The 15,995-nt window shown below is 38.8% G+C and overlaps 1 protein-coding gene across 4 annotated transcripts in view; it reads left to right on the plus strand.

The window, feature by feature from the left end:
* Nucleotides 1-15,995, plus strand: part of UBE2F (ubiquitin conjugating enzyme E2 F (putative)) — a 127,942-nt gene that overhangs the window by 23,335 nt on the left and 88,612 nt on the right. For 3 of the 4 annotated variants that reach the window (XM_038420930.2, XM_043505705.1, XM_043505707.1), the window contains one exon: nt 4,946-5,011. The exons of the other annotated variant lie outside the window; for it this stretch is intronic. In XM_038420930.2, coding sequence (XP_038276858.1) covers nt 4,946-5,011 — 66 coding nt within the window. The remainder of the gene's footprint in view (nt 1-4,945; nt 5,012-15,995) is intronic. 4 annotated transcript variants of the gene reach the window in all.

The raw sequence follows: 15,995 nt of genomic DNA on the forward strand, positions 1-15,995 counted from the left end.
ACATGCCTGTAAATAAAATATTTATATTCTTTGTTGTGCTTTGCTGGAATTTCAGTTTTTTGGATGCATTATTTCTTGAAGTCAAAAGCTAGGTTAGTGCAGACATGGTGATATCTTTGCATAATACACATTTGGCTGTCTGCTTAATTTTATAAAGGAACCTATCTGTGTTTTTGTGTATTGTGTATATAGTAGAAATATTACTATCTACTACTGTGTTTACTCAACTTAAACATAATTAGGTTTCAAATAAATACCTATAAAATGGCTATTTATATCACAAAGTGTCATCTGATATTCCAATCTGGAGTCAGATATCTTGGCTTCCCCCCCTCCCTATTATGTCTGTAACTCTGGGTAATATCTGATGTCTAATGCATCTTTGTATGCATGGGTGGATGTTAGATTTGTTTACCACAAAATAAACTGCACAGCCAAACTAAAATATCTAAATGTGTGCGGGGTTTTAAAATATGCAGTGAGGAAATGTTAATTAGAAATTTGAGGTAGTCCATTATAACTGACTTTGATTTAATATTATTTATAAAATGTTGTGCAATTCTTTTTGTTTTTTAAATCTGTCTTGATTATAGATCTGAAAAAGATTTGGGGGTGGTGTTGGATAATGAGCTGAACATAAGCTCGAAATGTGAGGCTGTGGCCAAAAAAAATCAATCTGAATCTGGGATGCATAAACAGGAATCTCAAGTAGGAATAGTGAGGTTATTTTACCCTGGTATCTGGCATGGTGTGATCGCTGGTGGAGTATTGTGTCCCTTTCTGGGAGGATGCTGATAAATTGCATAAGGTTCACAGGAGAACCACAAAAAATATTTGAAAACATGCCTTACAGTGATAGATCTAGGAACTCAACCTGTTTAGCTTAACAAAGCAAAGGCTAAGGGGTGACTTGATTACAGTGCATAAGTACCTTTATGGGGAACAAATTTTTAATAAAGGACTCTTCAATCTAGTAGAGTAATATGATCCATTGGAGGGAAGTTGAAGCTAGCAAATTCAGACTGGAAATAAGCTACACATTGTAAACTATGAGAATAATTAACAATTAGAACAATTTACCAAGAGTTGTAGTGAATTCTCCATCACTGACCATTTTAAAATCATGATTAGATGTTTTTCTAAAAGATATGTAGTAGAAATTATTTTGGGGGAAGGTCTGTGGCCTTTGCTATTCAGGGAGTCAGACTAGATGATCACAGTGGTCCTTTCTGGCCTTTAAAATCTATGAATAGTTGTGGCTTTGTGCTAAAGAATTGCTCTTGCGTCAACACTGTACCAACATTTCCAGAGAGCTTAGTGCTATTTAATTTCTCACTTTAAAAAAGTGTAAGTTCCTAGCTTGGAGGGTGAAATCCACATAATGGGTATGGTCATGGCAGCAGCAGTGGAGATTTTTAAAATGGCATCTTGCAAATGTATCTCCATCCTGACCAGCAAAAACTCCCTCTGTGGGTGAGAAGGTAATTTAGTTTCCATGTCCGTTTATTATTTAGTCTTTGTGTGGTCTGCAAACAAAGGTGCCATTATGCTGCAGGCTCATATCCATTGTTCATTCCACATAAGCCACCAAACAATCTTCAGATGCTATTGACTTTTGATCATTGTTGGTCTGGGACTGTATCCCAGTATCAAATTCCCTGAGAAATCCTATTTCCCTCCTTTTTTCTTCCTCTGCACCTCTTCCCACTATTGTTATAACTGTCTATACCTGTATTGTCTCAAGAACATAAGCACAGTAAGTAGCTCTTAGTGGTGCTCAGATACTGATGTTATGGTATAACATCTTGAATAGAATATAGACAAAAATACCAAATACTCTTGGCCAAGTTTGTACTTGGATGGTAATAAAGGAGATTTGGCCTGTTAAAGTGACAGGTTAAATGCTGTCTGTACCTTCTATTTTAGAAGACATTGGGATTAAAACACTGCCTCTTTGCATGCTGCTCTTGTATTGCTGAGTTAGCTTTGTACGTACTGACTGTGTAGCTTTGTAAATGAATTTGAAGATTTAAATGGCTGCAGTTACTCTGAAATGATATTCTGTGGTCACCGGATTCAAGTAGTCCCTGCCAGGCTATATGGTGTCTTAGATGTTGAAATGTTGTTTAACTAATTAAATTAACTTTTTATATTAAAAGGTACTTGCAGGCAAAATGGGATTTCAGCTTGTTTGGTCTCCCAAAAATACTGTTTTTAAATCCAAAATAGTGCAAGAAACTGTCATTGAAATTTGAACTCACTGACCTTTACGTTATTTTTTAAAAATCACATGAAGAGAAAATGATTTAGAGACACGTTTTCAGAGGGAGAACTTGTTGGTCTGGTAACTTGTTATGGCTTTGAAATTGTTACTGTGGCAAGCATAATGGTTTTGTGTGAGTTCATTGTGCCACCATGGTGGGACCAAGGTACAGAGACAGATTTGCTCTCTAAGATAGTTGAAATAACACATTTTGGTAGGCTGTGATATTTCCCAAGGAACCCAGAGCTGTTAGGCACCTTGCTATTTAAATGTGCTGCCCTTAGCCTGAGGAAGCCTTGTATGTGCCTGCCGTGGATCAGCTTCCCAACTCCGCGAGCAATGGGCAACAAAGCACTCCTCCCTAGGTGTCACAGGCCCTGATGTCATTCTGCAGGTTAGTGATAGGAACTCTCCAGCCCTTGAGCCCTCCAAGCATCTTCTTGGATGTCCAGCCCCTACTATAGTAGACACTTAAAGTATTCACCAGTTCACTGCTTCCCAAGAAACAGTACTCCCTAGCATACCAGTTCCATCTCAGATCATCACTCCACTTAACTTACAGCACTTAAATATGATTTCACTATAAACAAATTAAGTTTATTTAACAAAGTATGGAGATTCAGTTAGTAGCAAGTATAAGTATTGGAAATGAATGGTTACATAGAAAATAAAATCATAATGTGCATTCTAGAGCTTAGACTTTTTAACAAGATACTCTCATGTCTGATAAAGTATTGCTCACCAAAAATATTTTGCAGAGCTTTGTAGCCAGGCTGGCTGTGGCCCTTCTTTCACAGACATGCACTCTGTCAGCTGGTCTCCTAAGGGAAGGATTCAGTGTGCATCTTTGTGCTCCATGATATACCAGACCAATCCTTTTTCATAAGCAGGACATTTTGCTGTTTTTCTTTCTGTAGATTTCTTCCCTTGTAGATTTTGGAATCACTCAATTTGCATCTGTCTCAGTATCCAAATAGGCATACAGTGTGAGGCATGCAATACACGAATGGTCAGATTTCTGGTGACCTGCCTTAACTCCAAGACCTTGGGAGTATAATTTTCAGTATAGGTACATAACTCCTTAAATGTTATCCATACCTACATTTCACAATTATGATGACCAGTTGGCTACTGGCTCTCAGTGTAGATCTGACATGCCACCCTTTGGTGAATTATTATGCAGATATCCAACCCAAGAGGTCCCTGTAAAATCACTGCAAGCTGGCACCAAGGCTGGGCCATGGAGGCATATTCTATTCAGTACAGCTCAGTTGTTATTACACTGTGTGGGTGTGAATAGTATTTTTAGTTGTGAAGTGGAATACAGAAAAGCATGATGTTGTACCATAGGCTGTAATAGAAGTTATTGTAACCCAGTTAGAAACCCTGATCAGAAATATTAACTACTAACCTTCAGTGCCACAAAAGACATGGTTTGTCATGCTAGGACTCTCCTTGCTATAACACTATCTTATGCCAATCAGCTCCTGCGTGACTTAGGAGTACACTACAGTCTTGGAGGCTGCTTTTCTTTATGGATACAAATGGTGTGGCAAGGGGAGGTTTTTAGACAGTATAAAATTAAAAAATTTAAGGTTTATACAGTGAATTAGCAGTCTTTGTCCAATTTGTGAAGGAAGTGACTTAGGAAGCATACCTTTGAGGGATTTAGGTCTTGCTTTTAAAATATGAAACTTTCTATAATGGGGGGGGAAAAACAGAATATCGCTATGTTTTAGAGGTGACAGACATCATATGGCCTGGTCTGGTGTTTAGAGAATCCCAGAATTGTACTTAACCCTAAGGGCTACCCAACTTTTATATAAATCTGTATCAATTTATGGCATTGATCTCTTCCCTATTTACCTGGAAAATCTTTTTACTCTCCACAAGTGATTAGATTTTTTTTCTTTCAAGTGCTGTTTTAAGTGAAGAGGAATATTTGCAGTTGCTGAAACTAGATTGTGAAAATTACCAGTTAATATTTGTCTTTGTGCTTCAGGGCATTAATCTGATCATGGTCTGGGGGTGGGAGGAAACGTTATCCATCCAAAGGTTTTTATTTGTGTAACTTGCCAAATCTGCTCTGGATTTTTTGACTTATTTTGAAGCATCAGCTGCATGGCACTGCCGGAGGCTCATTACTGTACTTGGATAGATCATCCGTCCGTTTCAATATGGCAATTCACATTTGACGTTTCTTTAAGGAGACTACATTTGACCTTCAGTTTAGGAATTGCTTGGGACAGAAAAGTTTATAGCGGAGCTGCCGTCTGTAGAACTTTGAGGGAAACCCTAGTGGTTCTGTATGTCCCACCTTTCTAAATTTTGATTCGTATCTGTTTGTGGCAACAGTTTGTTTGCATGCTATAATTGGACCTAATTAGCATTTTAAAAGAATATGGCCTATTTTCCTTTACTGGTACATCTTTCCTTCTTCATAACTGCAGATCATAACACCAGCATATGGGTGATTTGATGACATGAATTGCATTGATCCCAAGCTATTTAGGGAGGGGAACTAAGGGGACTGAAAAAAATCCCAGCAAATGAGCTCACCAGAATGAAAGCATTACTTACTGAATGAAGGCAGAGTACTTGCTAGGTTGTACGTTTGGGTGCCAGAAGATTGAAAGAGGAGATTTTCATTCATTGTTTGATGCAATTTTTTTTTCTTTGTAGGTACATGTAAAGTGAATTTTCCAGATCCAAACAAGCTCCATTACTTTCAGCTAACTGTAAACCCAGGTAATGTGTTTAAAATATTTTTTTAAATGAAACACTGGAATGGATTAAGATAAACACACATAGTCAAAGTTGTTCGTGAGTATGGACTGCTTGGGTTCTGTAGGTAATATACAACTAAAAAAGGCAGCAAATTTTAGGGAGTGAACTTACGTTGGGGCATATGGTAAAGTTTTTATATGTTGATTTTGAGAACTGGAGTCTTTAGTATAAACATCAGTAGAGGCTAGAAGATGTTTAGATCTCATTTTCCAGTTTTTATAGGCTGAAGCAAGCTGGATTTGGCTCAGCTTCAGCCTTTAAGGAATTCTTTAATTGCAGAAATAGACACTTGAAACTATTCTCAGCAGAAATGATTTTGTTCACAATATGTCATAAACTGTTACTGTTTTACAAGGAACTCTTTATTGCAGGCTTTTTTGGGGTGGTTAATTCAATGGAGACATGACAAAATAGATGAGAAATTTTAAAAGTATTTCAGGAGTACTTCACAAATCTACACATTTCAGAAAGAGTGGTCTCTGCTAGCTTCTTAGCAAATAGTAATTGTGCTGTCATGAGCTCTCATACTGCAGCCACCCTTTTTTAAACAAATATACAACAAAGCATTTGCTAGCATACCATGAAATAGATCAGTAATAAAAACCAAACTACAATTTTCAAAATGAAAACTGCTTTTTCGATACGTGTACTGAGTTTTACGTATTGATTTGCAGAGTTCATCATTTCCTGATGAGTTTCACAGTGAGGTTCTGCTGTGTAAAATTTAAAGCCACTACATTTGAACAGGAAACAAGAACTGGGGTATATCCCCACATAGCTTTTTGGAAAAGCTGTGCAGAATATTAGCTGGTTAAGACCCTGATCAAACTTCCACTGAACTTGGTCCTGTCTCTGAGATTTTGTGAAAATGTCTAAATGAAAACACTTAGCTGTAAATTATAAAGAGCTAAGGTTCAGGTGTTAAAGTACTGTGTGTTGAGAATAGATAGATAGTCTTCCTTCTGACTCTAGATTTTTTTTGTAGTTTTTAATTGCACTGAATTTTTAAGATCTGTCCCTGTAATTTTGTGCTAATCTCTGTTGCCGGTAAACAACATGCTGATCAGCGCAGAAAACATGTCTTATCCGTAAAGCACAGTTTAAACTTACAGTGTTATAAAAATGTTTTCAATAATAATGACAGTTCTAATTTGGCATTGGTACCAATAGTTAAACCAGGCAGACACTAGATGTCACTGTTACTCATTAGTAAAGATAAAATAACATGTAGCTGGCAATAGAAATCTTGGCTCTTTCAGTTTAATTTGTGTTTTCTTGGACTGGAAAATTTGGCAAGACTGCCCCAGTGAGTACACTAAAACTGATAGCAAAGACTGAATGTATTAAACATGACAAAAGTTTCATATTCGCAACTGATTGTGTGTAGAGGGTAGACTAATTAGATACATGAAGGTCATCAAATCTATTGGTATGTGCCAACTGTTGCCCTTAAGTTTAACAGATGCCTTTTCATAATACTGTGGAAAATTTTAGTTGACTTTCTGCAGGGTCACCAGGATCTAAATTAACGATATCATAAATGTGAAACACAGATGGCTTTTTCTTTTTTTGTATTAAACCCGAAGCAGCTTAAGTAGTGCACAATAGTTTACTTCTGTAACTGTAAACTACAGCTAAACAAGGGGACGGGCACTGTTCATGTTCATGATGATGATCATTGTGTTAGCTTCATTACTGAGGTGAGATTACACTGAAAGAGGTGATTTTATTCTTTTTAGTTAACATTTTGTTAACCTAATTATAGCTGCACAGCTGAAGTCCTGGCTTTTACAATCTGATCAAAATAAGCATCTATTTTCAGCTGTGCATTATTAAGTTACAAAACCTATGATCCACTACCACTTAATCGATGCATCTGTTCATGTGAACATAATAAAACCCTTTGCTTTTAATGTAATAAAACAAGCCAAAAAGAACCTCCCAAATAGTTACAGTTTGTGGGGCACACAATCGTAGTGACAGGTTTCAGACAGGTAGCTGTGTTAGTCTGTATCAGCAAAAACGACAAGGAGTCTTTGTGGCACCTTAGAGACTACCAAAATTATTTGGGCATAAGCTTTCATGGGCTAGAACCCACTTCATCAGATGCATGGAGTGGAAAATACAGGAGCAGGTATAAATACGTGAAAAGAGTGAGTTGCCTTACCAGGTGTGAGGTCAGTCTAACAAGACAATTCAATTGACATCAGGATACCATGGGAGGAAAAATAACTTTTGAAGTGGTAATGAGTGGCCTATTTCAGACAGTTGACAAGCAAGTCTGAGTAACAGTAGGGGGAAATTAGTATTGGGGAAATTAGGTTTAGGTTTTTTTAATGACCTAACCACTCCCAGTCTTTATTCAGGCCTAATCTGAAGGTGTCCAGTTTGCAAATTAATTCCAGTTCTGCAGTTTCATGTTGGAGTCTGTTTTTGAAGTTTTTTTGTTGAAGAATTGCAACTTTTAGGTCTGTTATTGAGTGACCAGGGAGATTCATAGTGTTATTTTATTGAGATAGCAGAGAGTTGGGTAAGTATTTCTCCCAGAATTGTCCTGACTCAGACTGGTATTATATATGCACCAGAGGAACCTGTTACTGTAATACCCGGGGAACCTTAAACTTAGCTGTTCAGGAGAAGCCAGTTTTCCTCCTCTTTCCCACATTTAAAAGCCACTTTGAGTAGTTAAATTAAGTGCTCAATTCTAGAAGTGTCCTAATGGGGCCATTCTCTAGCTTGGTGGTTAAGAGAATGTCTTCCAAAGGATCAGCTTTGCAGTTTTCAAATTACAGGGCAAGAGTTGGACTCAGCCTGTTTTTTTGGTGCCAGAGAATTCTATACCTTAAACCTTTTCTATAGTATTTTTATGGTACGTCGCTATTCAGGATTTGGAGATCCAGACTATGAAGAATAACTAGGAAAGGATTGGTAGCTAGTGTAGAGCATGGAGGACCAATGTTGTTTCTTGTTGGTTTACTCCATTAGCAGAGGGTCTGCTAGGTGTTTGGTTTATGTATAGGTTGTGGGTGGCCATCTGTGTCTGGCCAAGGTATGGAAGTTGCCTTGAAACAGCCAGTAGATGACAAACGCTGAGGATGGGATTAAACTTTCACATTCTGTTTACAATTTTAGAAGCTGGAAAATGACTTAGTTAAAAATTCAGCTTGTACTGGAAGTGAAAGTTGCAATAAATTGTACTAGTTAATCTAATTTCTGGAGGAATCCTAATGTGTAGAGCAGAGGTGGGCAAACATTTTGGTCTGAGGACCACATCTGGGTATGGAAATTGTATGGTGAGCCATGAATGGTCACTAAATTGGGTGGGGTGGGGGTGGGTGCTTCGAGTTGGGACCAAGGGGTTCGGAGGGCAGGGGGGGGGATCAGGGCTGGGGCAGCGGGTTCAGACATGGGAGGGAGTCAGGAGGGCAGGCGGCACTTACCTCAAACAGCTCCCAGAAACAGTGGCATGTCCCCCCTCCAGCTCCTATGCAGAGGCATGGGCAGGCAGCTCTGCACGCTGGCCTGTCCGCAGGTGCTGCCCCGCAGCTCCCATTGGCTGCAGTTCCCAGCCAATGGGAGCTGTGGGGGCGGCACTTGGGGCGGGGGCAGAGTGCGGAGCCCCCTAGCTACTCCTACGCATAGGAGCTGGAGAGGGGATATGCCGCTATTTCCCGGAGCTGCACGGAGTAGGGGCAAACCCTTGACCCCGCTCCCCAGCTGGAGTACAAGGGCCGGATTAAAATGTCTGGAGGGCCAGATGCGGCCCCCTGGCCGTAGTTTGCCCACCCCTGGTGTAGAGGGCCATTACAATTTCAGGGAAAGAGAGAGAACAGCTCTATTTGGGGTTTTTAACTTCTTAAACAAAATCTGATGTGGAGAGTTGTTGCGCCTGATTTTGTTGTGGTGTTTTGCTTTGTCGTTAAAATCTCTGTTCTTAGATGCTTTTCGTTTTACATAATCTTGGTGACTATGGCAAGTTCTTAATAGACAATCAAAATAAGTTTCTCTAGACACTTCAAGAAGAAAGTAAATGGGAAAATAAATTTTATCACAAATGCTAAAGTAGAAACATGTTCAGTAGTTTACAGAATAAAGCTGCAGCTCTTTCATTGTTCACTCCCCACCGAAGCCTTTGTCAGCATATATCAGTATCCATTTGTTTTAATTCCTGCCACACACAATTATCAAGGAAGGATATGAGTTTGAAATGAAAATGCATACATAGAACATCTTACGTCAGAAGGCTGAATACTTATTTTATGTAACCAGTTTTTACTTACAGTGAACCTGTGCTCTGGGGAGTTTCTTACTCATTTAGGAATTAGCTTTGTGCAATACAGATAAGCCACACGATTGTAGTTTAATGTCTCTAACAGTGAAATTAAATGTGTCAGCTGTGGCAGTAAAATATTCTTTAGTATTCCTGAGTCAGAAACATCATTGACTTCTGTCACTATCTGGACTGCTTCCTCCTCCTGCCAATTCTCTGAGCCAGTTGCTCTGTCTTGCAAGAAGATCATCATGGCCACAGCTGCTTCTTCCAATTACTGTTTGTTTTTCAATTTTTGTAGCAGTAGTGGGTTAAAACTAAGAAAAGCACGGAGATACCAGCAATGTAGGCTTCAGTTACTGCTAAAAATTGCAGGGTCAGTATTACCCACTTCACTCATATTTCTGATCCTGAAAAGGGTGGAGCACAGAGTTTGGATGTGCTGAGGTTCTTCTTGTTCCGTTGCTAGGGTCAGATGCGTGGCTCCACAGTTAATCAGAGGTCAGAGAGGGAATTGCACATGAACAAAGTTGAAGGGATGCACAAGATTAATGTGATGAAACAGTAAGAGGCAAGTGTCTGCTTCCAGCTACGCAACCCCGTTTGGGTTGATAGCTGAGCCTTCATCAGCAGTAGGACACAAGTGCCACCAGACCTTGAAAGAAGATGAGGAAAGCCAGACTAATCTCTTATGGTTAACAGAGAGATTTGTAACAAATGTGGTCTGCTTTCTGCAGATTTAATAATCTCATTTAACTCTAGAAGTGTATCTTAAATCACTAGAAGAAAATCTGGAAGGGTTATGCCTACTTGTCAAAACTGTCAGTCTACTTTCTGTTTTGCTTGCTACCGGTTCTATAAGCCTCCAGTTAAGAATATAGTTCTCATTTGGATCCTAATTTGCAGACTGTAACTTTTGAGTTGCTGCTGCTGTTCCTTTTCACTTAACATGAAAGGTATTCTATTTGTTGACTGCCCTGGTTGTGAACCTTCAAAAGTAGAGAAGTAGTGATCTTATCTTTTAAGCCCCATAACCTTCATAGGGCAATTATAAAGCTCCAATTTCCAATCAATACCATGTCATCAGCATAGAAACTACAGAAGATACCAACAAAGATCCATCTTGTCGAATGGAATGGAGAGTTGTATATCTGGTTGGCTGCTCAAGCCAACTTTTAAGAAAATCAAGCTTGCCACAAAGAGATCTTCATTAGTCCAAGGAAGACCAATAATCCTCGTTGAGGATTATATACTAAGAAGAATGGAAAGAGCGTTCTACAAGGCACAGGTGGCCAACAGGATGATATTCATGTAGGGTATGTCAGGTATGGGTATGTCATCCCAGAGCCAAGATATGAAATGTCCCTGGCAGATTGAATAGGCTTCTGATGTTGATGGGCCAGGATCCACTGATGATGGTGTACATCAGCACTAACGTCATTGCATCATGGGATATTTGACAGATTAAAGATGACTTCAAGAACTCAGAAGGGTGCTGCAGAAGAAGAAACTTCAAGTAATCTTGGAGATTTTCCTGTCCTGAGAGGGAAGGAAGATGCAGGAAGTAAACCGCTAGCTAGGTAAATGGTGTAAGGTAAAAGCCTCTGATTTCACTGAACATTGTTCCACTTTCTGTGGGGAGTGGTGGGGTTGTAGAGTTTGGATGGCTTCTGGCCTCTATTCCAGTAGAAGGGGAACCAGTCTTCTCAGAGGCAGGCTGGCTAGAGTAGTCAGAAGGGCATCAAACTAATAAAAAAAAGGGGGAAAGTGAAAAAGGGGAACATAAAGTCACTCCTTTCACACAAAATCATGATATTGAGAACAAAATAAATCGAGAAACCAAAAGACTTGAGGAGAAATTCTGTATTTGCCTATAAGCCAATGCTAGGAGCCTGGGTAACAAACAAGAGGAATTGGAATTGCTCATTTATGAGCATTAATTTGATCTAGTTGGTATTACTGAAACCTGGGGGGATGAGTCACACGATTGAAATGTTAAAATCAATTACTAAAACCTGTTTAGGAAGGATAGAATGGGCAAAAGGGAGAGGAAATGGCACTGTCAAAAATGGCATTACCTGTTTGAGTTGTTGGCAATTCAGAAAAAAGATCTTAATGTTTATGGATCAGTGACCTAACAGATAAAGACCAAAATGGGATGCTAGTTGGTGTCTGCCACAGATCACCAAATCCCACTAGGAATCAGGATGACCAGCTTCTGAAGCACCTATTCATAACTTGTAGGGGGAAAAAAGCTTTGTGATCATGGGGGAATTCAGTCTGAGTAACACATGCTGGAGGTCTTATGCTACCAGCGCTAAAACATGCTCAGAATTTCTAATTATTAGAGGTCGTAATTTCCCAACTCAAAAAGTGTTGTAGCCAACACTAAGGGGATTCTATATTAGACCTCCTCTTGATGAAAGAGGAATTGATCACAGAACTAAAATTAGTGGTTGCTTAAGTACAAGTGATCATAACACTATCATATTTGATACGTGCAACAGAATAAAGTCCAAACTAGTAATATATAGATGTGTGGTACTTTTAAAAGGACCAATTTCACAAAGCTGAAAAAAACTGAGTCAGGTCAGTTGGGAAAGCGAATTTAAACAGAAAATGTGAATGATGATAGGGAGTTGTTCAAGAACATTCTGCTAGATGCTCAAAAAGCTACAACCCGGAAAGAAGGCAGCATTGGTTAAATCCAACCTGTCTTAGAAAGGAAGTGAAGTGTTCGGGGGGGGGGGGGGGGGAGTGCGTGCGTGCATGTTTTTTACACGCATACATGAAAGGGGAAATTGCATAAGTCATAAATATAAATCAGAAGCTCAGATTGTTAAAAAAAAAAAATTGATCAGAAAAGCAGAAGGACAAATCTATGGTCAGCTGAGTGAGAATGAGCTTTAAGTATTTTAGGAACAAAAGGAATCCTAACAATGACGTTGGTCCATTATTTACTACATGGAAATGGTAGAATTATCAATAATAATGCAGAAAAGAAGTATTCTATATATATTTCTGTGGTGTATTTGGAAAAAAGCCAGATATTTTTTTCATATCATATGACGAAATATTTTCCATCCCGATTGTAATTCCAGGAGGATTTTGAACAGCAGCTACTAAATTTAGACTCTTTTAAATCAGCAGGTCCGGATAATTTTCATCCAGGAATTTTAAAAGAGCTCGCTAGTTCGCTTATGTTGATTTTCAGTACTCTTGGAACACTGGGGAAGTTCCAAAGGACTAGAAGAAAGTTAATGTTTTGCCAATATTTTAAAGTAGGCCTGTCAGCCTGACATTGATCCCAGTGAAAATAGTGGAGTGACTGATATGTAACTAGAGAGTTAAAGGAGGGTGATCTAGTTAATGCCAATCAACAGGAGTTTGTGGAAAATAGTCTTCTCTCCTTTTTCTCCCTGAGCTATTCTTGTGCTGCCTCTTGATTATGACCACTCCCTGTTCCAGCTACCTCAAAATAGCAAACACTCCGTCCAGTCTTAAGTATTTGCAGGATCAAACTCTTATTATAGGAAACTACTTTGAAAGCTTAATGTCAACTCAGTTTGTAGCAGTAGGAAGCAGCCTAGATATAGCCAAAAATTATCAGAGTTCTGCTACTTGTTTGTGAAAAGGAGGACCCTGTCACATACAAATTATTATACTAAACTGCAGAAATCCAGTTAGTACAGTAATTATGCTTTTTATTTCTATTTATCACAGAAGTTTGTTTTGAACATGTGCCTTTTGGTTCTGTCAGAGTTGTAATAGATTTACATTAACATAAATTAAGATTTGCATTTAATGAATATTGTCTCTCTCATCTGATTCAGGACCTCTATGTCAAGAATTAGGATGCTTGTAAATTAATATGTTGCATTAGAAATGGTTTTATAGTAGCTAATATGTACAGTGTGTGCCCTCAGACAGGTGTGCAAACAAGGTTCTGAGTTTTAAGTTTGAAGAGAATAATATTTGGTCTTCATGAAATATACACCTAAAATACTCAAAACGTAACATGTATGCACTGTTGCAGCTGTATTGGTCCCAGGGTATTAGAGGCAAAGTGAATGAGGTAATATCTTTTATTGGACAAACTTCTGAGAGAAACAGAAGTTGATCCAATAAAAGATACTACCTTGTCTCTCGATGTTATACCAATAAAATAAAAACCAGCAGGATCTTATTAAAGGGGAAAAGGCAAAATAACTCATTTATTGTGAATACAGAAAGAATCATAGTAAGCAGTTAGTTATAGCTATAACATTCCATTCAATTTCATGTTCATTTTCTTTCTCTCTCTCTCTCTCTCTCTCTCTCTCTCTCTCTGCAAGGTTGTTATCATAGTTACCAGCCTTAGAGTTGCTCATGCCAAGCCACTGGCCAGGTGGCCTGGACATGAGAAGGGAGCAGGGCCTTGTCAGATGCACATCTGATGCTCCTGGAAGTTGGTTTCAGAATCAGACCTCAAAGTTCTCACTTTCTAGAGTCCATTTTTATAGGAATTTCTTCCTATGCTAGTCTATAAGAATTGCTTCATCATGCTGTTGCTGAATCAATCAGCAGATGGCAAATTCCTGACGGCTCCTTGCTGCCAGATATTATCTTGTTCTTTGGTTCTCCCATTCTTGAGGCTGTTGGGTGGATTCCAGTCTGCCCTCCGGGGGTGCTCTGGTTATTTCCACTTGACGCCTTCTTCAGCCGATGGACACTGGATTCTTAGGCCGGCACCTCCCTGATCGTTCAGTTATTATCCACACCAAGCATCCATCCACATACATCCTCTATCTCTATTTTAATCACACTTGTTAACAAAGCGAGATGAATACAACAAAAGGGCGGGAAGTCTCTGGGTGCTGTTTCTGTTGTTAGAGAGTATTGCTTTGAGTCCCTCTCTTTGTGAGGAGTAGTTGTTACAAAGAATTGCTTTGAGAACAGACTGCGTCTTAGAATGTACTAACGTAATTAGCAGCTTGCAAGTTTCACGCGTAGATGGAGAGAAACAGTACCAAAAACCAAGAGACCTCTTAATTAGTAATACCCTGGAATTTAAATTATGGGGAATCAAACTCATTTGTGATTTTAATACAGAACTTCTTTAATATGATCCAACATCAAAACATAAGTTTTTCTGGGGTTGATTATTGTTTGCCCAGGTGGCCAACAGTCCTCACAGATCTTTCTTCCTTTCTTGGAACAAACTTTGTGGGAGTGTGTTGCTTCAGAGGCAGTCAGTTTTTATATAGTTCAAGGCAAACAATTTAAAACACTAATATTTTACTCAAAAAGATATTTTGCGTAAAGATAACCCCCACTAATTAAAAGCTCTGTATAAATGTTAAAATATGCACTTGTTAACCTCTCACACTAAAAAATTTATTATTTCCAAATCCTGCACAAAAAAAATCTAGGTTTTTTTGTCAGAAACTGTATCTGCTTAAATTAAAAAAGGATATTTATTTGCTATACATGTAGTAAGTAAAGTGTCTGATGTATATAACATTTTAATATGTGGAAACATAGGCTGCCTAAATTAGAAATTAGTCTGTGTACAGTAATTTATATATAAAACCCTGAATGTTAGATTAAGTAATGTAATGTAATGCATTGACACCAGTTGTATTTACTGATTTAAACTTGTTGAAATCTTGCTGGAAAATCAAGGGGTGAAATTAGAAAGCTAGTACAGAAGTGCTGTCTGCCTCTGTTTGAGTAACAGTTGCCACTTTTTAAGTAAAACACATGTTTTCCCCACATTACCCCCCATAATTAAGGATGTTCAGACTGGAATGGGCTTTGTTTCAGGCCTATCTAACATTTCAGTTGAATTAATAGGTCCTTTTTCCCTCTTCCCCAAATATGCCTATTAATAGCTTTAAATATTGGCAAGTATGAAAGTTCGGAGCCACTGACTGTAGAACCTGCTTTCAACTATATCCTTTGTGGCCTGTCCTAGTTATTGGACGTTCTTCATTTAAAACAGTAAATTGGATGTAATAATACTTAGCACTTACATGGCATTTTTTAATCTTCCAGTCCTTACAAACATTAACTAATTAGTAATACATTTAGATTATAAAGAACAATGAAATTTAAGACTAAATGGAAGGGGAAGGGATGAATACACTGTTGGAGTGCTGCTTAAAGACATACTTTATCTACTAAAAAGGAGGTCTCTGCCATTCTCTAATTCCAATCAAACATATCCCTCCCCTTCCCTGGGACATTGGTTTTTCTCCCCCCCCTCCCTTTTTTTTATGGGCCATCCCTATATAGTAGCCTTCTAAAAAATAATAATTTTTAATTAATTTTTTTTTACTTTATAACACTATTTTTGATGGGTGCAATAGCTTCACATACCTTAATTTTTCCCTTGTATTGCTATTCTTGAGAAAAAATGGTATCCTTATTCTTTCTGTACCAGTCCATAGTAGTGTTGTGACTCAAAGGTAAAGAACTACCATTTGGGGGAGATTAACCGCTTGTTGGAGGATGCCATGCTGTCACATGAAACCGGCCAATGGGAGCTGCGGGGGTGGTGCTTGCGGGCATGGGCAGTGCATGGAGACCCACTGCTCCCCGCCTCACAAGGGTACACAGAGATGTGCCAGCAGCAGCCGACGGCAGCCGCTTCCGGGAGCAGCGTGGGGCTATGACAGGCAGGCAGCCTTCCTG

Source organism: Dermochelys coriacea, chromosome 11, assembly GCF_009764565.3.
Source record: "Dermochelys coriacea isolate rDerCor1 chromosome 11, rDerCor1.pri.v4, whole genome shotgun sequence".
In the NCBI taxonomy this organism is placed as follows: Eukaryota; Metazoa; Chordata; order Testudines; family Dermochelyidae; genus Dermochelys; species Dermochelys coriacea.